This window comes from Brugia malayi, assembly GCF_000002995.4.
Source record: "Brugia malayi strain FR3 genome assembly, contig: Bm_v4_Chr1_scaffold_001, whole genome shotgun sequence".
In the NCBI taxonomy this organism is placed as follows: Eukaryota; Metazoa; Nematoda; class Chromadorea; order Rhabditida; family Onchocercidae; genus Brugia; species Brugia malayi.
In genome coordinates this window covers 9686705-9709767 of record NW_025062475.1, presented here as the reverse complement: position 1 = coordinate 9709767, position 23063 = coordinate 9686705, and the positions used below count along the sequence as shown (strand labels likewise).

Here is a 23063-nt window from a genome sequence, read left to right as displayed (position 1 = left end):
CAACAAATAGTAATAATTTGTTATCGGTCAAATTGTAGAATAGAAAGTCTGGATTAACTTTTAATAATTTTTTTTTTTTTTTTAAATTTAATTTTTTTTTTCGATGTCATAATATAATAGATTATAATTGAAGTAGTAATGGATCTAAGGCGACATGGATGGTAAGGTGACACTGGTGCATTCTTCCGATGGATAAAATCAAACATATGTGAGTGATACCCAAACAATCAGTTCTTATATTTTTTCACAAGAATAGAAAAAGCCGATATCGTGAATGATATGAAGATGGAAAATGAAGTTTAAAACTTTTGGTAATGAATTATTGTTTCATTCATGACAAATTAATGAATGAATTAGATGGATATGGATTAAATAAAATTCAAGGGTTGATTTTCAAAGGTTGTTTTCCCATAATTATTCTGATACCATATTATCATTGCAACAAAGCTGAAAAAAGCGTTTCAAAACAGAACATAAAAAAACTCAGAAAAATGTAATATTCGATTCCTAACTTGAATTCTGGTTTTTTTCACTTGAAAGAAGAAACCGCAATTCATAATTTCGTATTTTTTTACAGGAAATAGAAGACAAATTCATAAATTTTAATTCGCAAAAAAAAAAAAAAAAAAAAAAAAAACTGAAACGTAACTTTATTACTGATTTTTTAATTTTTGAATGGTCGAAAGAAAATTTTTAATTTTTAAAATTTTTAATCCAGATGTGCGACATATTTTTTCAAAGCATTTTTGAAATGAACGTTTAATATGCTATAAGCGTTAACAACATTAATTCTATTCAGCGATGTGTCTCAAATTTTTAATGCAGCAGCAAAAACTTTAATTTTTGGCAATTGTTGCACTCAGATTACACATTTGCAAGTGCTGGTTTTTGCCAAGGAGAAAGTTAGGTTAATTTTTTAAATTTTTCCAAATTCATTTCTGCACATTGTAAATACATGAAAATCCTCTAAATGTTGCACATAGATTGCAAACACTAATATATTTTGATTTTCTATTTAATGAAATTCCATTTTGTAGTTTGATTTATAATTTTTGCACAGTGGAAAATTTGAACTTTAATGGAAATGCATCTGCACCACCTTTTTCACCTGTCCTAATAAAATAAGTTATAATGTTGTCGGAAGAAGAAAAAAATTTCATTTCTTTTTTATCTTCATATTAATGAAAGATATTTAAGTGACATTCGTAAATCCGTTCGTTTCATCTCTTTTCATCATAGAATTAAAAACTTTGCAAGTAAATTGAGAAAGAGAAATGATTTGGAAATATCATTAATTCTGAGCAAGTTTTTTAATTATGAAATGGTATTTCATTAAATATTTAGTGGTTTTATCTGCAGGAGAGATAGCAAGTATTTCAGATAATGGAATGTTTTCCTTTTCGAGTGCGTTTCACTAACCACCTGCAATACTTTTGATAACTCAACTTCTTATATGCTCTACAAATTCTACAAAAAAATGGAGAAAGCACAAATTTGATGAATCATAATTGAATTATAGAATTGTTCTAAATATTATTGCATATTATTTGTCAACAAAAATAATACATATCATTACATATTATTTGTCAACAAAAATAATACATATCATTACATATTATTTGTCAACAAAAATAATACATATCATTACATATTATTTGTCAACAAAAATAATACATATCATTACATATTATTTGTCAACAAAAATAATACATATCATTACATATTATTTGTCAACAAAAATAATACATATCATTACATATTATTTGTCAACAAAAAAAATTTCACATACTTCATTAACGTTCAAGTTACATTATTAGTTAATGCCTTATTTAGTAGATTACCTTAAACTAATATCTTAATTAGTGGAAGCCATTCAATAAACTGCCAATAGCATTTCAGCATATCAATATTTATTAGCATGTTCCTGTTCATAATGAAAATTTCTAAAGCTTATATTTAATTCGAAATAAAAAAAATAAGTAAAAAATGATATTAGTTTTCAACTAATATTGAAATTATAGAATATCTTTTTAGAATTTTTCAACAATTTGAAAATTTCATGTAACTGAGAAATAAATTGCATTATAAAATATTAGAAAACTATTAAGCCATCAGTTAATCGAAATAATTGTTTAAAAATTTCAAATTTTGAAATTTAAATCACTACGGTAGGATATTGCAAGTATTCTCGTTATAACATTATATCATGGAAGATCACTTATCAATTTTTATCTTAACATTCACTGTCTGATAATTTCCTTCGGTTTTGTTTTTTTTCCAATCCCTGTCATTTATGATTGTCTCTGTCTATTAAGCATTAAGTTTTTTCTTTCCTTTTTTTTTTTTTTTTTTTGTTATTTTAATGATATTGATTTCAAGGACAAATTTCTCATTTTTAAATGCATTTCTAAAATATAACTTGTGATCTTTTTTTTTATTAGAAGTCATTAATATTATGAAGGTCACAATAATTAGGAAATAAAAGAAAAAAAAAAATCTTTTTGGAATAAAAGTGTTTCGTACTTTTATGATTTCAAAAATTTATGAAAAAAAAAGATTTTTTTAATTTAACGTTTGAGTAGTGAGAAAAAATTTGCTAGGAATAAATGAAGTTTAATTCAAAAGATGAATTATTGCTAAAAGCAAAAAATTTAATTTTTACGATTTAATTTGCTGGTAATTCAGTGTCACAGCAACAAACTCTAAATAAAATTTATAATGAATATAAGTTCCATTTTCTAAAATCAAAATATTATCATAAAAACTTTTTCTATGCTAGCATTTTTAGAACTGCTGCAAACTTCATAATCCTTCTCACTTAAATTATTATGGAATAATTTACTGATAACAAATACGAATCATCGGCTGTTATTTTAAAAAAAGATAAAGGAAAATACCTTATGAACAAATTACTTCAAAAAATCATCGTCAGATCTGTTTAAAATTTCCAATTGTAATTAACTTTCAGTTACTTTTTTATATTTATTCAATTTCTGACTTATTGTAGTAAAAAATGAGCATTTTAGAAGTATTTATATTCAATTTTCATCTAAAATTGTTGTTAGTAAATCGAAAAATGAGTAAGGGTTGTAATTATCAAAATTTGACAATTGCATGTCATTGCATTTTATTGCTTCCTCATCCATCCTTTCTCACAAAATCTTAGATTAAGGGAATAATATATCTTCGTTCCATCTATCGGAATATTTTTCTTTTTTGTTAAGAAATTCAATTTTTGTAATACCATCATTTAAAACAAGTTTCCTTTAATTTCTTTTTTAATTATAGAATAATAAATGTTTTAATTTATGTCTACGTTCATTCCAATAATACCAGCATAAATTAAAATTCTTATTAAGACAAAAATTTTTTCATTTTTCTTATTTGGACCTTAATTAAACGCTAATAAATTTTAAATATTAATCAGAAATAATGAAAAAATTTTCCTTGAAATTCTTTAATCTTTTCTTTTTTCATTAATAAAACAATAATTTTGGATGCGTTAATGAGAAGAATTGGCAGAAAATTATTTAATTAATCAGTAAAAAATAGTTAATTTCCTCATAAACTTTATATTTACTAAAAATTACAAATAGCATAAGACAATATTTTTACGCTATTTATAATCTTTCTAATAAATCATTCATTAATCGTTATAATAGTATCATTTATTGCTTTCAAGATATGAATTCAGGAAATTAAATATCAAAATGCCAGTTTTGATTTTGTTAAAAGAATCAAACTTATTAATCAAGAATATTTCAAATAAGCACTTTTCTTATTATACTGAATTCAAAGGACAATTAATGAAATGAATAGAGAACCTTCTTTTTAATATTGCTTTTACGGAACTAAAATAAAAAACCTGAAATATTGAGTATGCACACATTATAATCGTTAGCATAAATATATGGTTATTATGTTCTAATAATTCAATCTTAAATGGACTGAAATTTAAATGAATGAATTTTCTATTGTTAAGAAATTTAAGCCATTTATTTCATACTGGTACAAAGTTACTGATTGTTCTCACAGTGTTAATGACATGCTAATTTTTTGAAAGGAATAAATAAAGTAATACAAAAAATTGAGATATTTTATTCGATTGAATCAATCGTTCTTTGAATTTATTCTTTTTGTTGTTTTAAAAGCAAGAAATATAGGAAAAAAATTTTTGAAGCAACCAAAGAACAATTAACTTTCAAATCTAAATGTCAGTGATCGAGATCAGGAGACATCAACCTTAGAAAACAAATTCATTTAACTTATTTGATCTCTCTGATATCACTGTTATCCATACTACTTTCATCATTATTATCATTATCACTATCATTATTATTATCATCAACTAGAACAGCTGCAATAATAGGAACAACTATTATTATCCTACTATTAGTAGGATCGGTGCAGTAAGAATAGAAGGATATATTTTTAGCCCTTTGGGTTAAAAATGGAAGAGGGAATTGTTGGGTCACTCACCGATCGGTTGATCGGTCGATGGGCGGGGAATGATGGCCCATTTGCTGGGAAAGTAATAACACCGTCAAAGGTTTTTCCTCCCCTTAGGGCCATCGCGGTGATTTTGCCATCAACCAAACGACCAACCCATCATCAATAGACAGAGATGACAGTTTGGTTGCCGAATTTTGGCGTATGCTACAGGTTTGCGTATATTTGCGGTGGATGAAACTGCCAATGTGATGTATGATAGTGGCACGATCGACAGTAGTAGCAGCAGTTCTCTATAAAATTATATTATTATTATTATTATTATGATCTTATTGTTGTTCATTTCGTCAGCTTTATTACATTCATCAGTAACAGTGCGATTTCCGAACAAAAGGGTATTTTTAACTGTATTTCTAATTTTGCCATCGTTATGTTTGGCCACTGTCACCCAACATCCGATAATCTCAAATACAGCGGATATTCAATTAAATTCTGGTGCAGCTGCCCAAATACCTAGCATTATTGGTCATAATTTGGATACCGCTGTACATGTTTCATCTAAAATAAGAGTAAAGAATCGAAATTCGATCATACGTCAACATCACTGTCCATCAAACACATTCCGATGCGGCGATGGTTCTTGTATTCCTAAAGATTGGATCGACGACGGTGAAGTGGACTGTGACGACTTATCAGATGAACACATCCAGTCTACCACGCAGACAAGTGCACTTAGTGAAAGTGTCGAATATTCCACCACTGCCGAAGAAATCTTCGACGATCCGTTTGATCGTATTGTAACATTTTCATCCATTGATCAGTTACCATTTTCGATCTCACCATTACTGCGATCTGAAGAAGAGACAAAAAGTCATCAGTCATATGCATATGGTTGCTCGAATATTGTACAAACAAGAGTAAATCAATGTTCTACAGATCTCACCGACTGGATGGAACATTTAGATGACATTGATCTGACAAATTCATCCATGCTAAATGATGAAACAAGGTAAAGGAAATAAGAGATACTGTGTTTAGTAATTAGTCAAAACTAATTTTTATTTAAAACTTTATCATGGATAATGTCAGTTATACTAATCAATTCTTATTTAATTTTATAAGTTTTAGTATCATTTTGATAATCTTTTTTTTGTCAATTTTTGTTAATTTTTTAACAGTGAAATTAAAGTACTTTTATACTAAATTATTATCTTTTTGTAATAAAATCCAAAATTAAAAATATAATTGATTTACATCAAATTAGAAAGGAAAAAAAAACTTTTTTGACGAGAAATAAATAATTTTAATTGCTTTATAGTAATAGCTCCCATAATGAAATATTTTTTTTTTTTGCGATAATTACAAGTTTTAGTAAAGTAAAGTAAAGTAAACATTATTACTAATTAATAAAATGTAAAATGTTAGTGAAATACTGAAATAGTAATTTCTTTTTTCCTGAAAATATAATATGAAATATTATAATTCACAACATCAGATGCAAAAAGAAAAAGAATGGATTTTATTTGTAATAAATTACTTCAAATTGTAGCAAACTGATTTTAAAAAATTTTTGGGTAAAAAAATTCATTTTTTGAGCAATATCGTTCAAAAAAGGGAATTTTTGCCCTCCACTGTGGTAAACATAATCAGGAAAAAAGAAAAAATGATATAACATCAAGGAAATATAAATGAATTTTTGCTCTTTTCCTCATTTTTCAAAGCATTCACTCTTTTTCTTTTGTTTTTTTTTTTTTTTTTTTTTTTTTTTTTTACAGAAAATTTTTGATAAATAAAATTTATGTAAAATATGTCAAAAGATGCAAATATGATTTATTTTAGCTTTAGCGATGAAAATATTTGATTACTTCGAATAGAAAAAGACTTTCTCCAATAAAAAAAAGTGAACTCAGATCTCTTAATTATACCATTGAAAAAAAATTAATTTAAAATTAATTTATAGTATTGAAACAATTTGATTTAAAAATTTAAAAATTAAATTTAATTTTCAAAATTGTTGTGAATATTTTTTCTAGAAATTTCCTTTCTTGTTTTTCTCTGTGACCTTTTATCATAAATTACTATTAAATTCATTTTTTTTTTTTTTAAATTTATGCCTTCTGTATATAATAAATTATTATAATTCTAATATATAACAAAACATTCAATTCATCTTATAAAGCTCAATTCATTCCTTTATTTTCTTAATCAAAATTTTTTTAAAAAAAAAAAAACGAAAAATTACGGAATGTTTTATTTGAAAATTGGCAAAAAAAGTACAATTTAATTTTAAACGTTCATAACAAAAATGTTAACCGATTTTTTAACTTTTTCAGCTAAAATATTTAATTTGTAATTAAAAAAGAAAAATGACCTTGATTGTAAATGACGACAATCATTCTTAATCATTTTTTCTTCTTCCTTTCTTCTTTCGAAATGAAATTTCAAGGCTGCTAAGTTCAATGTCTCTCTTCTTACAAATATACCTGAGAAAAGTTTCGTTGTCATTCGCTTATAAAGGTCAACAGTGATAAAAAGATTAATGAAAAGTTTTAATTAGCAAAAGGAAGTTGTGACAAAGAATATAGATTAGCATGCTGAATGAAATAAGATTAAAATTTAATATTACTCAGAGATTTTGCAAATTCCAACTTTGATATTGTTTAAATAGTAAAATTTTGTATAAAAACTGTTTTACGTAATGGCTATTAAATTTTAGCAAATTTTTTGGCACTAATAAATAAGAAAATTTTAGGAAAAAAAAGTGAGAAAAATTTAACTTTCCTGATTTGATTGAGTTGGTTCAGTTCGAAAAAACAAAATAGCTTTTGTCGTCTTAAATCTCTTTGAGATCTTATTTAACCAATTTTTTTCCTTTGTAATGTTAGTAAATTGAAATGTGCTTCAATTTTATTTTAATTTTCAATACACTTTGATCAATAAATTCAATTAATAAATTTTAAAATGTTATTAGGATATTAAAGGACCGATAATATAATGAGATGACGAAGAAATTAGATCATTGAGCTAATTTCAATATTTAATAAAATTGCATGTAAATATTTTTCAAAAAAAAAAACGAAGAACATTCTCATAAAATTCTTTCGTCATTTTAGTCCGATTAACGTATTTTCAAAATCATATAATGAAGCTTTTTTGTCACCAATTTTTAGCATTTTATTTAAAATTTCTTATTTGTTTACATATAACTCAACAATTAAATATTTTTATCGAAAGAAAACGACAAACAAAAAGTGATAAAAGTGATATTATTTACGATTATGCCACTTTCTTTTCATTAAAAAATAAATCATTCATTGCTCATATAATTTTATCGATTTAAATAATAAAATAGTAATAAATTTTGCTATTTTTCAATTCTTCTCTCGCTGTGTAATTAATTAATTAATTAATTAATTTTTTTTTTGTTGCTTTAGCTTGTTAGCAGCAAAGGAAATATGAAAGGTTGAAATAAAAATGAAATAAGAAAAAAACTGTGAAGAAATGATGATGTTTACAATGATAAATGCCGTATAAGGAAAGGAAAGCGGTGATAATTAATAGCAGAAGAAAGTAGAGTTATCGAAAATGATTGTATGGAAGAATGATTAAATTTAAAATTAAATATATAAAATAATTTGTAAAGTGTTAATAATAGTGCTCGTAGTTGATAATCATATTTTATGATGATATGATAAGAAAATGAGATGTAACGAGTAACTTACTCAAATGACTTTTAATTTCATAAATGATACTTCATGTTTAAATTTTTTTTTTTGTAACTTATAATTGTTCAATTTTTAATCTTATCTATTTCTATTTGATTATTTTTCATTAAAAAATTAACCATTTGTAAACAACTGACAGGAAAAAAAGATGAAACTATCATAGGTAATTACAAATTTTATGTTTATTTTATTATTAATTTGGAATGGAACAATGTAAGATAATTTTAAATTGTTGTTTGCAGTGCAAATTTCGTAGTGTTAATGTATATCCTTGTGAGAATTAGTAGAATGGAACTAGATTTTATTATGACTTGAATTTATCTGATAGCCTCAGGGTAAACTGATAAACATTTCAAAATAGAAATAGCTACATCAATTCTATTCCAATCGAACTGCTTATTAAATTCCGAATATTTCGTATTTACTTTAGTAATACAAATATAATTTGTGAAAAAAAAAAAAAAAAACATATAATAAAGTATAGATAAGTTGATATTAATGTCAACTTTTTTACTGCAATAACAATAAAGTATAAATTGTAGTTGAAATCGCTCTTCTAAATTGTCTCTGCGATACAAAGATTTAAAATTCCAACTTGAAATTTAAAAGAAAAACGAAAAAAATACTATTGGAATTAAAAAAATTAATTTCGTTTCACAAAATGTAATCATTTGTAGATGGCAGATAATGGATCAAGGATGTGAATTATTATTAGAATTTCGAACCTGCACAGAAACGCTTAATATTAGCGCATGTACACTACCAAAATCAATTGAACTCTGGAATAGTATCGAATTGTACACCTGTCAATTGCTGATGCCATCGGTTAAAGAATATAAAAAATGCTTTTTAAATGTTCGAAATCAACAGTGTGCAATTGAGTAAGTTCTGTTATTTTATTTTCAAAAAATTCAATTATTTGAAATTATCTTCAAAAATTTTTTGCCGAAAATCTTTTATTATTAATTGCAAAAAAAAAAAAAAAAGTTTTTTTAATTTTTATTTTAGAAATTTTTTCAAAATTATGTCAAAAAGAATATTATAAGTCATTTATAATTTTTGGAGCGTTTTTTTTTTTTTTTTTTCTAATTTTATTTTGATTGTTTGTGAATATATGTATATGAATTATGAATGAATTAGTTTTGAAACGCGAATTTCTATTATATTTGATATCAATAATTTATTTAATTTCCAATTTAGTTAAGCGATTTTCACAATTATTTTTGTGTTTATTTTTCGTTTCCTCCACTGCTTATTTCAACTTTTTCTTTGCTGCTTTCGAAAAAAAGTTTGAGAAGAAAATCACCAAAAAAAGAAATATTTTCGTAGTTTTTTTCTTAAAATTAAAATTTATTACCAATTTTCAGATTAAATTTTGTTCTATTTTGCTGTGAGAAACAAGTATTTCATTTTTGTCTTATGTTTGCTGTTTATTTTAAACTTTCTTTAAAATTTTTTCTTCGCTACTCGTTTTTCTCCCCAATATGCAGTCACAAAGTATATGAAAAATTTTGAAAAAATATTCCAATTTAATATTAAAATTTGAAATATTCCAGTTAGAAGAAAAACGAGAAGAATAACGCACTGCTTTTTTTTTTTTTTTTTTCTTATTTTTCGAATATTATTTTATCAAGAACGTATTTTTAAAAGAGAAATGAAATTGCTTCTTTTGTTAGTATTTGTTTCGAAAATTTTCAAATGGAAACGTTTTCCCTAATTTTTAAATTTAACAATTGATCAAACAGATTGATTTATGCTTTTATAAAATTTAGTGCTCATTAAATGTCTTTTTTTGTTTTTATTAACTTTCATATGTTAGAAAGCAAAAAAAAAGAAAAAACGATTTTCTTTCAAAAAAAAATTAATTAATTAATTTAAAGTTTAACAAATCGATTACATACGTACATTTCCTTTCGCATTAATTCAAGGAGCGTTCTCACTTGAAGAAGTTAATAAGGCTTAATTCAACTGATGAGAAGAAACCAATTTCGAAAATTTTTTTGAATTGTTTGGAAGTTTTGTATAGAAAAAGGAAAAATCAACAGTGTTGTAGGTAAATAGTAAAATTAAATATATTGAAATGGAATGAATTAATACAAAAATTTAAAATTCGAAGTCATTTCATGTCACTTACTTTTCATTCTAGTTCAAGGTCAAATATTTATGTGATTCATTTCAAACATTGTTAAAGTGAAATTATTAAATGTCAATGTGTAATGGAAATACTTATCAATTGCATCATTTAATTTGGTAAAATGATTAAATTTAAAATTTTTAGTTTCATTTTTTAGCACACACAGGAAATTACTTGCTTATTTGTGCATAACTAATCAATTTGTTTAGTATTATTAATAAAAAACAAAAAAATTTTCCCTTTTTATTGAGAAAGTAAAGAATAACATGGAAAAATAAATAGTAATTGATATGACATTATCACTAATAATTTTTGTTGAACTATTATTCATTTAATTTTACTAAAAAAAAAAGATTGACTTATCATTATTAACTGTTAAAAAGATTTAACGTGTAAGTTAGCTGACTTTTTTATTTACAATCCAGTGCATGTATGAATTACTTTGCTTCTGTTGAAGTTCTAAAAAAATTGAAGCAAAGAAAATAAAATTAGGAAAGATTAAATTGAGATTAAAAATTGAAATTTAAAATGAGTTGCTGGAACAAAACTGAAGAAAAAGAATTTTTTTTTCTTTTTGAAGAAAACATAACTCCCAAATTTTTAATAATAAAAATGAAAATATAGAAATTTGGAATGCTTCTTTTATTTGAAATTAAGTAATGTAGAAACATATATGAAAGGTAACTTTTTGTGCTAAAATTTTTTTAAATTAAGTGCAAACATATGATATAGGTAAAACGAGATCCAGTTTTATTATTAAATAATAAATTCATTTAATATTTCATCGAATGATTTTTGTTTTTTTTGTTTAATATATTGAATTTGTTGCGCTATCGATGAGATAGAAAAACTTTTTTTTCAACTAATCATTCTTTCCCGTAAAGACAATCTTCGTTCCTTCACGAAAACATTTAAGTTATTCTAGAATTATTTTAGAAAAAATGCAATATATCGATTAGGAAAAAATAAAAATAAAAACAATTTTTAAAAAATAAATAAATCACTGAGAGATATTTGCAGCAATAATATAAACCTTCAAGGATCACCGATCTGTCAAATTTTGGCATCAATCAGATCTGATTTACGTTGCATTCAAAGAAATAATCGGAATGGCTGCACAACAAATGCTTTGGAAATAATTGAACCACTTGAAAGTGAAACGGATCATTTGTACACGCAATTAGCGTGCTCTTATATTACCGCCATTACCGCTTCCACCGCTTCGTCTACCTTTTCTAAATCTACAGGTATTTCATTCTAGTTACAACGGATAAGTCACAGTGAGATATGCCTCAATTATTGATAATGATAATAATAATTTGTGAATTTATTGTGCATTTAATTACTGCATGCTTGTTTTCTTTTGTAAGATAGTTTAAATAATTTTCAATTTAAAATTTAGAACGCAAAAACTTCACTTTTTAAAAGAAATAGAAATATAAAACGATATCAGTAATTTATTTTAGATAACAAATTAAATAGTAAGCATTAAGAGATGACTGATTGTTAACGGCGGATAAGTGACATTACATTGTCATAGCAAAGATATCCTTTCATGATTTCTCAGAATAATAGAATACAAGCATAATTAGACAAAATAGAGCAAATTTTAAGGAAAATTTTCTTTTCTTTTTTTTGCAAATTAACAATATGTAATTATTTGATTAAATTTTATTTATGACTAAATAGATGATATATTAGTTTGTGAATTTTAAATCACTTTTTAAGTGTTTGTCCATTTATCAAATTTGATTTTTCATTTTTATTTTTATTTTGGAAATTTTAGATGAAAGCAGCAAGTTAAAAGTTAATGGCTCACCATATGACATACTGCATATGTTCACCAAAGTTAATACTATCTGTTCACAAATTATCAGTGAAGCGAAATGGGAACCAATTTATCGTATAGTTTGTGAACATCGAGAAAAATTAATGGAACAAAGAGAATGCTTTATTAATGCTTCGTTAGGCTTAGAACAGTGTGATCAAAAGGTGAACAATATAGTATTATTTCCATTTCTAATAAATCATTTAATAAGTTTATTCGACTTCTCTGACACAACAAAATTTATTATAAAATATTTTTAATTATGGCAATAAAATAATCTTTTGTTGTTTTTTTTTAAACAATTTTTTCTGTTTCAATAAAAATTCTTTCTCATACAACTGACAAAGATTAATTGAAAAAATTGTTTAATGAAATCTTTTTGGTTTCTGATTTGAATGTATCATTTTTATTGAAATTTTATGCAAATAATAAGTTGAAATAACTTCATTTCCATCTTTTTTTTTTTTTTTTCATTCAAAAAACCCTATCTTAGATTCCCTTTTAGTAATTATAATAAAAATATTCTTAATTATGATAACAATACATATATAATTATGATAGCAATATCTCTACACTTAAGGCTGCTAATAATGATCATTCTCGACAATACTTTTCTTACATTTAGTAGTAAAAATTAGTTGTTTAAATGGTGCTTATAAATACATTACTTTTGATAAGGATATAATCCTATCTTATCACTGAATGTAAAATCATCTAATGATAGCATTATTTTACTTAAAAATTTAAATAAGATTTTGCATACTTACTGTAAACTTTCACTGTTTTTTATTTAATTTAAAATAATATTAATATTGAAGCCAAAGAACGAAACAATCTGCAATGCATTGGAACAATTTAGTAATAACATCGATTGTGCGCTACGTGTTATGCTTGACGTATGCACAATTGAGGCGCAAAATGTTGCTGTATTAGTGCAAGATGCATTGAGTGATGATTTAATTGTGCATCACTGTTATGCAGAAGCAATTACGGATGATAAATCAATGAGTAATGATGAATTCAAATTAAGTCCAAAGAATGTACGATGTACCTCAGAACAGGTATGAATAATAGTGTTATATTAATTGTTAGAAATGTGTAATTAAAAAATTAATTTTATTATATAAAAATTTGCAGTTGCATTTGAGTAATTTAATAATCTGTATGTGATAAAATTAATAGATGCAATATTTGCTCAATTTATATCGTCCTAATTCTATAAAATTTTAAATTTAAATTCTATTAGCAATTTGTTTGATAACGATACATCAATTAATTTAAGGAAAATTTGGCTCTAGCATGTTTGGTGGAACTTGTTGAAGTTAATCGAAAAATAGCCGAATTAAATAGTCTCAACTTTTTGCATGAAATTAGTCAACAAAATTCAACAATCATTTCTGGAATTTGTAATTTGTACAACAAATATGATAATTGTATTAGTAATACGGTATTTGTTCATTCCAATGGAAAAAGATGTGCATTTAATTCACCATTAAATACTCTTGCGAGGTATTATACTTTCGTTTTTTTTTTTTTTTTTTTTTTTCATTTTTTAAAGAAATAATCAAAATTGAACAATTATAATTGAGTTTAAAGTTCTGATATGCCTTATCCTGAAGCTAAAATAGACTGATAAATTGTAATTTTACATTATCGTTGTAAAATTTTCCTTATCAATTATATAAAAATCATTTCATAAATAAGCAAAATTAGAAATTCTTTTCTGCCATTTAATTTTTTGCTCGTTTAATTTAATTAACGTTTCTTTCCATTTGTAATAGATGCGATATGATTGTTTCAGGATTGGATTAGCACCTATTTGTAGTAAACGTACACGTACGCTATTACATAGCAGCAACGAGTGCATTCAAAAGATTAAAAATCGTACCGGAATATGTCAATCCGGATTGAATAGTCTTGGCTTAGCAATCCATAATATGTTACAAGTTATTTTTTCATATATTTTATTGTTCTTTTCTCATTTCGATAAAAATAATATCAGAGATAAATTCATGAATTATATATTTATTATTTATTTATTTATTTGCTTATTCATTTACTTATTAAAAATATATTATTATGGAAATATTTTTAGTCCAAGCAGTAAACAAAGGTATATTTGTTTTCTTATTTGCTAATCATTAGGAATTTAATTATCATGCGAACACATACATGCGTAATTATAGATTAAAAATAAATAATATATACAATAGTGATTTTAAATTAGTTATATTATTATCCATTCACTTTGAAAAACATATCAAAATTATTAATTCGGAATAGAAATCATTTATAAAATAATACCGTAGTGTGAAATAATCATTGACCGAAATTTTGGTATAATCTTAGAGAATTCATGAATCTAAAATGATAATAATAAGCAGTTATTCTTTTAATTTGATAATTTTTTTAGAATATCACTCGAACTTTCTTTGTATTAATATCAAATGATACTAACAAAGCTTTTTTTTAAAAAAAAATTTTTGCCATTTTATCAAATTAATCAAATGATTGTTAAGTTTTTCCTTTCTCTTACTCATTTTCTTTTTTCTTCTTTATTTATGCAAATTTTTTATGCCATTTTTTTTTTTCTTAAAGTCATTAAAGTTTTAGTATAACACATTCTTTTATATATGCTAAAAATTTTTTTCAACTATTTTCGTTCAGAATTGCTTTAATTTTTTACGAAATATCATTGAGTATATTTGTTTTGTCAATTTTTTTTTATTATTTTATTGTTTTGCATATTTTGTTATTATTTTTTTTTATGTTTTGTCAATATTTTACTAACAGTTCCAATTTTGGCATAATTTTAGGGAATTCATGGTGAAGCATATCTTTGCAATTCATATTATCTTATTCGGGATGCATACCAGTGCGGTGAGAAAATTTTCATCGAATTCTGTTCAGCAGAAGCTATCCAAAATTTGCAGCAACTATGGCGATTGGTTTGTGTTATATTTATTTCTATGTGAAATGCTGAAATTCGAATTATCTAAAAAACTGAAATTACCAAAGTTAACTAAATTAACCTATAAAAATAATTAACTGACAGGTGATGGAATTAGGAGTCGAAGAAGGTTGTCCCAAAGAACGTCCAAGTAATTTGGATGAAATTATCGCACGACCAATAATTGCGACACCAATCGCTAATCCAATGATAAGCTCTTTTCTTTATTCATTCATTTCTTTGAAGAAAATTCTTTCCTTCAAAGAAGAGATAATTTGAAAAAGAAATTTAAAAAATTTAGTATTAATTTTTAATTGAGAACATATAACTTTTATTTGTTACAATATTTTTTATTATTGTATTTTTGACTGCAATCACAGTTCAATTAGGTCTTATTCTAATACTGAGTCTATTTATAAAAATCATTTCATAATTTTATTTACATTTATTTTATCATTGTACTAACTGTCTAATAAGTTTGATTAATCCATTTTGCTTCTTTTCTAACTTCAATTAAAAGGCATAAATTAATTGTTAATTCAAATTCAATTAAAGCTAACTTTTAAAATCAAGCACAGTCTTTAATTTAGTTAAAAACTAGCATTTCTCCATCGGAAAAAATACTTCGAGTAAAAAATGATTAAGTAAAATAAACCGTAAAATTAATTGCTTGCTATATTTCAGATCAAATTAGTATAATCAAATTAATGTTAAGGGTAAAAGAACTTCGCATTTTTTCGTCCATTTTTTTATACTAATCTATTTTTTGTTTCCGTTTTAAATTCAACCGGTATCACAATCGGTCGCAACTTGTCAACTGGCAGAACAGAAGCAATTCGCATCATGCATTCAAACAATTACTACCTACCAGCCTCATCCCTTGGCTGTCATTAAGCAGCCAAAACAAATTGACGAGGCCTGTAAACAATTTGTCGAATTTAAAAAATGTCAAGCTAATATTAGCTGTATTCCATTATGGGCCAAAGGGATGATAGCAATGTTCGATTTTGCTTGTGGTCCAGGATATAGCACATATTTACAGGTAAGAGAGTGAAAACTTTTAAGAGAAAAGAAGGAAGGTCAAGGTAATAAAGTGAGGTCAATTAATTGCAACTCTCAAACGAATAAATTTAAAATGTTAGTCCAATGCACTTATGGGAAAAAACTAATTAACTGAAATTGGCTAGTAAATTAACAGTTAATGATATGATAACAATTTAGTCAACTACTTTAGGTACGGCAATGCATTCGTAAAACGACCACGCGTGAAAATATCCGTGAATGTGTAAGCGAGTTTTCACGTAGTTCACCGCAAATAGCTTGTCAGAGTTCCAGAAAATTGCTTGCTTGCTCAATACCTGTAATTAATGAGAAATGTGGTCAAGTTGGTGCGCAGTTTGTTACCGATTACATTGATAAATTTGTGAACGTTGTTGACCCTACATGCAAAATTGGAATGCAACAAAATGGTAATTGTTAATTAAAATTTAAAATGGAAGATAATTAGTCAATTTTCTGATAATTTAGAATTTAATTTCTTATTCTGAAATTAAAACTGTTTGAAACTGTTTAATATACATAAAACTGATAAGTTCTTAATGGATTATTAAATAAATAATTAAATTTTAATAGATAGATGATTAATTTATTACCATTAGCTTGCAATTTATTTACTTGCTTTTCACTTAGTTACCTATTACTTTACTTACTTATTTAGTTCGATATATCTATTTATACACTTACTCATTTCTCTATTTAAAACACCTGCTGATCTATTTATCATAATTATTAATTTGACATTCACATTTACTGAAGCGAGTTGCTTAAATTCGATTTTATTACTTTTTAAATGTGTGATTCATCTATTTTTGCACTTAATTGCGTGCAATGAAAAAATGCTATAAAATGGAAGAATGGTCTTTAGATTTAAGCATAGATTATGATTATGCTTAAATTCAAAGTTATAAATTTGAAAAAATAAAAATTAACTTTTACAGATAAATCAATTCGAGGCTATAACTGTACGATTGAAGAAAATGCTCGCATCAGTTACTGCGCTGCACCAATTAATGAATTAACATCCAGAATTGATGAATTATTTGAAGTATGAATTTAAACTTAAACTCTTTCTTTATTAATATATGCTTATGGCGGTGAATTAATTTATGAACAAACAAAGGACTAATTAATTTCATTAAATTCATCGCAATAATTGATATTATAATAATAATAATAAATGCTGGCAGTGATAAACTTACATTTTATCAAATTTACAGGGTGGATTGCAACAGTTTCTGGTTAATGTCAAAAATTTGGCACCTGTATTTGCGAAAGGTTGTAATTTGACCAAAGAATTCAGACATTGCTTGGGACCATTGATAGAACAGCAATCCGAGCAGCAATGCACCATTTCAAGTTGTTTAATTCAGGCTGGTAATGGAATATGTAATCAGCCTGATACTGCCAAGGCTATTGATGACAATTTGGCTTGTGTTTTTAAACAGGTTATGTATGCATCACTTCTGCTTTTTCAATTCTAAATTTAATTTTTAAACTTTTTAATATTTGTTAACTCAAATAAAAAAAATTGCTTCCCTTTTTTTTGTTCGGATTTATTGAAATTTTTGTGAAAATATATAGTATAACATGCAGTCTTGTTAAAATACTTTTAAAAAAGCCAATTTAATTTAAAAAATATGTTAAATTTGAAAATATCGAATAATAATACTTTAGAAATGATGCTAATGAAAATAATAGTATTAATAATTGGAAACTGAACAAATTATTTTGTAATTGAAAATTGTAATTCGAAATTGCTTAAGGATTTAATAATTTTGCTGTAAATAATTAATTACCTTCATTTGACAAATAAATGACTTTCATTTATTCTATTATTTTATAGGCATCAATACCTGAATTTGGTCGATGTCTACGATCAACGATAGCAACACTGAAGCAATTTAATCTTATCGCATTACGCGGTGTTTTACCACAATTTATCAAATGCATTGAGCATATTGTCGTGCAGCATTGTGGTGAAATACCATTAAACGTGTTACGTGCAATTAGCGCAACTGATATCTGTCCAATTTCATTTAATTATAATCAATTAGGATCAGTTAGTGGTGATAAGACACAGATATGTGACACAGAAATGCAACAGAAGCATGCGGAATGCACCGGGAATTTTTATCGAAATTATCGAATGTTACCAATTGCGCTTTTACGAGATCCATCAAGTATTGATATGGTAGAAAATTTTAGAATAATTTAAATATTCTTTATTTACAAATTTTTAAAATTTGAAAAGAAGTGGATGTCTTACATATATATGCATACATATTTGCGAGAATTTATCAAACGTTACTTTTCCCTTCACGTTTTTATTCAAAATACTCAATCTAAGAAATTCAAAAAGTTATAAGTAATTTTTTTTCTCTGAAAATCATTCCATTATGCGAAGACATATTCGTTACTACTTTTTACGTCTATTTCGCTAATTTTTGTGTTTCGTCATATTACCTTAAAGTTATAGTTATAATTACGTGTAGCATCTATTCATCCCTAATTTTTATAAGCATTAGGCAGAAAAAAAGAAAAATAAATTTATTATTTCGTTTCTTTTTTTAAAGAAAACAATTGAATATATCATCAAATTTAATTTCAAAAAAAAATGGAAAAATGGAAAAATTGTTAAAAAAATAAGTTTTATTTCATATTACTTTACAGTTATGCGTAGATGCATCAAAGTTAGCCACTTGTTCATATCCGATATGTGATACAGCTAAACAGAAGGCGTTAAATGCATTAGCTGAATTTATTTGCACTCGGCGTGACACATACAAAGAGCATTCCATGTGTTTGACGTCTGTTATTACTTCATCAGAGGTATGTCTTTGCTATCATTAAAGGAAAATTTAGTCCAATTAATCTTAATATTAGTAATTAAAAAAGATGAAAATTAATTATTAAAGTCAATTGTTAAAATTAATCACAAACAGATTTAAATTTTTTCAGTTTTTTGCCTTATATTGCATATTTTTTGCTTTCTTTTTTCTTCAAAAAAACGTAATTTAATTTAAAAGTAATAAAATTATTATAAAAGAGAAAGTTCTTTTCTCTTTTTTATTAATAAAAATTTGTTAAAGGGATCAAAATGCCTGACATCATTCTTGCCAACAGCGTCAGAGCAACAATGTTCCTTCCTTACAAACGTTGCTAATTGCGCCACGCCATCTATTCACAATTCATGCGGATATGAAGCGTTGGCGCTATCTTTTGAAGGAATGCATATATTTGCTAATGCGGTACGATAGAATTACTTCATTTAAATTATTTATTTTTCAAAAAAAAAGTTAACTGAAAATCCAGAAAATTTAGAAAATTTTAATATTTTTACTTTTTTAATCGAAGAGAAAATGAAAATCGAAGTATAAAAATGAAAATTTTCACTTCTCAGTAATAATTAATCATTACTTCTGATTAAAATTACTAATTCATATTATTGCAGTTAAATAAATCATGCAGTGTACAAATTCCTATTGCATCAGTAAAAACAAGTTGCGCTGAGTCCGATATTGTCGAATATTTGCAATGCGAAAATTTGATTGATCATTTTACTTTTGCACCATTTTCATTCATTAGGTACCTAGTTATTGTTGAATAATTAATGCCATATAAATATTAATTCCTATTTCATCGTTAGATATTGCAGTGAATTATTTAAAATCACAGGCTGAAGGGATTTCTCGTAATCATCAAATTATTCATGCATCAAAAACATTTCAAATTTCTATTTTCATTGTTTTATATTATCATTCCTTACTCTTTAAATTCTTAATTTTTATAAGACAGAGGAATTATAGTACTTTATCAACCGCATGAAGGATATTTGAAACATTTAAATTTTTAATTTCTATTTAATATATTAATTAACACAATTCATACAACGGATTAGAGCAGTAAATAATATATAAAGAATATTTAGATCGTGTTTTTTTTAATTCTCATTAATGTTAGCTAGTTAAGTAAATGATTTGAAATCAGATTTTTTTTCAAAGGGATCTTTTTTACAAATTCAATTTTAAATCATTTTAAAAAACTTCTCATAAATTAAGAGTGATAGGAAATTTCAGTGTTATTATTGATAAAATGAATATTTTTTTATAACTATACAATAATTTCATTATCATGATTGTAGGAATAGCTCACAATGGAATGAATTTTGTGAAGTGATAAGAGATTATGAAAATTGCTTAACAAATATGTCGTGTCGTGTGGAACCGATCTCATCAGCAAATATCGCACTTTTTCGAACAATTTGTGGAAAGGAAGAATCAAAGACGAAATATTTCCTACCATGTCTCACTCATTTTATCACTACTGATATTGGCAAAAAATGTAGTGAACCATTCGTTGGTTTAGATTTATTGGCTAAAGATAATTCGCAAAAAATTTGTTCAACGTTAGTTTGATTGGTTATTATTAATATCATTATTATTATTATCGTTATTATTATTGTTATTATTATTATTAATATCATTATTATTATCGTTATTATTATTATTTGATTAATTAGTCACAAATTTAGTTTCTGAACATTTTTCTTTTGAAATATGCATGCTCAAAACTGAATTTATTAAAGTTTCCTTAAACTCTTTTACTTCTTTCAAAAAATGTTTCTATTATATTTTTAATATTAGTAAATGAACAAATATATGTTTCTTTTTTAGCAAAAGTAATTTAAGATTCAAATTTTGGTTTGAAAGTAAATTTAATTTGTTATATTTTTAGCCTAAAAAGTATGCTTTCCTGTGCATCATCTGAATTATCAGCACAATGCAGCGAACAAGCTTTAAAGCATGTTGTAAGCATGTTTCTAATATGGGTGCGAAAGTTTGATCCTAGCTGTTCGATTTCCGGTTACGGTGCAATTGATGAGCGGAAGATAGAAGAAGACTTTTCACTTGATTCCGGTCCAATACATATCTCAGTGGATCAAACAGCATTACCGGTTGATCAGCGAATACCATCCATTACTACGACTCCATTATTGCCAAAACCGAAGAGTGATAACAGTTTATCAGATTCCAACAACTTTCTAACTAGTGGTAGTATCACTGTATCAGAAGTGGAACTTCTAACTGTATCACAACCGGATTCAACTTCATCATCATCTGATATCGAATCTGTATCTCATCGAAGAACAGGTATATCCTCGACGACACTAACCGTTCCGGAACTAAATCCAGAATCGATAAATGCAGAAAATGATTTCACTGATTCCACTTCTTCTCTACAACAATCACTTTTTGACATATCACCGAAAACGAAATCAAATGTCACAATTAATGCGAAAAAATCGAAAATGCAAGGTACTGTTCTTTCTGAAATTGAAAATTTTTTCTCTAATTTGAAAATTCTAAATCTTATTGTTACAGGAAACTTTATTCAATCTTATTTTTTAAATTCGTTTCTCGTTTCTTGACTCTTTTGAATTCTAAAACTTTCATGGTTTCAATGGAAAGAAATTCGTTGGATAAGAATGCTTCTTTTTAAATATGAACAAAAAATCTGAATTTTTTTAGGCATTTTTTTTCATTTTTTTTTTCATTTAATTCTTTGTAATACGTAGTGTTTTCATAATTATTTTCTAATTATGGATGATTTTAGGTTTATATATTCAGCAATTATATCGTCTGATTATAACTTTTCAAAATGCTTTTTTAACATATATTTTTAACATTTTTTTGATACAAATATACCTGAACAAAATATGCTTAATAACCCTGTTTATTTGAAAAATAATTTTAAAAATAATTTATAAATATATTTTTCTAGTCGATGAAGATTAATTTTACTACTATCTTCTATAATTAATAAGTAACATTTAACTAAATTAACATGTAAAATTTAAAAAGTTTTTTATTCCAGTTCTTATAAAAAAAATTTTTAAATGAAATAAAAATAGTTTTTTTTTTTTAATTTCTTTTCAGAATCAGGACAAATGCGCAGCAATCCATTACATTTATGGATTTTATCAATTGTAATAATTATGTCAACAATAATAATGCCTTTTGTACAGTAAGGATGATGTTGCAACACAAATATGTCTCATTTAAGTGTCATGTAAATTTCATCTTATTGTTGTGATGAAGCGGCGTTCTTTTCTTTTCTTTCTCGAAATATTTGTACCATTCTGTGCCTTATTATTATATTAATATTATTATTACTATTATTTACCTTTTTCTCTTTAATTCATTTTGAAAATAAAATTATTGGATAAAAAAAAAATTTTCTTATCGTTTATTGATTAAATTTTTATCAAACCAATTCAGAAGAAAAAAAAAGCATTGTTGAGATTCATTTCTTTTAATATAAGTATAAAGCAGTAAATTTGAAAATGAAAATATTACTGTTATATTATTGGCTTTATTTTTTGATTATTTGAATAAATTGTGCAGCATTATTGAAGAATTTTTATTAAAAAAAATCTTAAAATTTATACTAGTCGTTAAGGTAATTTAATTTTAACATACACCAATATTTCCATGAAAATTTTTATATTAATCAATTTTGCATCTCTATAAATAAATATGAAACTTTTCCATCGATAAATTAATTAACAAATAATTATCAATTCATTCCGTGAATAATAACAGCACTGATAAGTAATACAAACCTCAGAAAAATAAGATAATAAATGTGATCGATTCAGATAAGTAAAGTAAGTTATTATAAATCTCTGATTTATATTGAAGTAATATTTGAAAACAGCCAAAAAATAAGTGAAAAAATAGAGATTGCATAACAAATTAAATACTTTTTGCATTTAATTATCAAAACGTAATTACCATCACAGAGAAATAGCAATCTATAAATTTTTAAATTTCAAAAAAGATGTTTATTAGATCTAAACTGAAGAATTCCAGGATAAATTAATCAATTGATTCGTATTAATCGATTTTTATTTAACAC

At 25.1% G+C, this 23063-nt stretch overlaps 1 protein-coding gene across 2 annotated transcripts; it reads left to right on the top strand.

The window, feature by feature from the left end:
- Positions 1-4772: 4772 nt before the first annotated feature.
- Bm4085 (Low-density lipoprotein receptor domain class A containing protein) lies at positions 4773-22173 on the top strand (the record flags this gene model as incomplete). Of its 2 annotated transcripts, XM_043077318.1 has the most annotated exons (19): positions 4773-5458; positions 11329-11555; positions 12095-12300; positions 12955-13197; positions 13419-13645; positions 13938-14082; positions 14953-15084; positions 15192-15237; positions 15911-16128; positions 16321-16555; positions 17084-17190; positions 17363-17590; positions 17989-18336; positions 18816-18974; positions 19235-19393; positions 19597-19730; positions 20287-20550; positions 20880-21460; positions 22082-22173. In XM_043077318.1, the coding sequence occupies 19 exons, from the start codon at positions 4773-4775 to the stop codon at positions 22171-22173; spliced, it is 4437 nt and encodes a 1478-aa protein (XP_042933252.1). The 2 variants fall into 2 exon arrangements, with proteins under 2 accessions (XP_042933252.1, XP_042933251.1); XM_043077317.1 differs by lacking the exon at positions 15192-15237 and having other exon boundaries at positions 15958-16128.
- Positions 22174-23063: the final 890 nt, after the last annotated feature.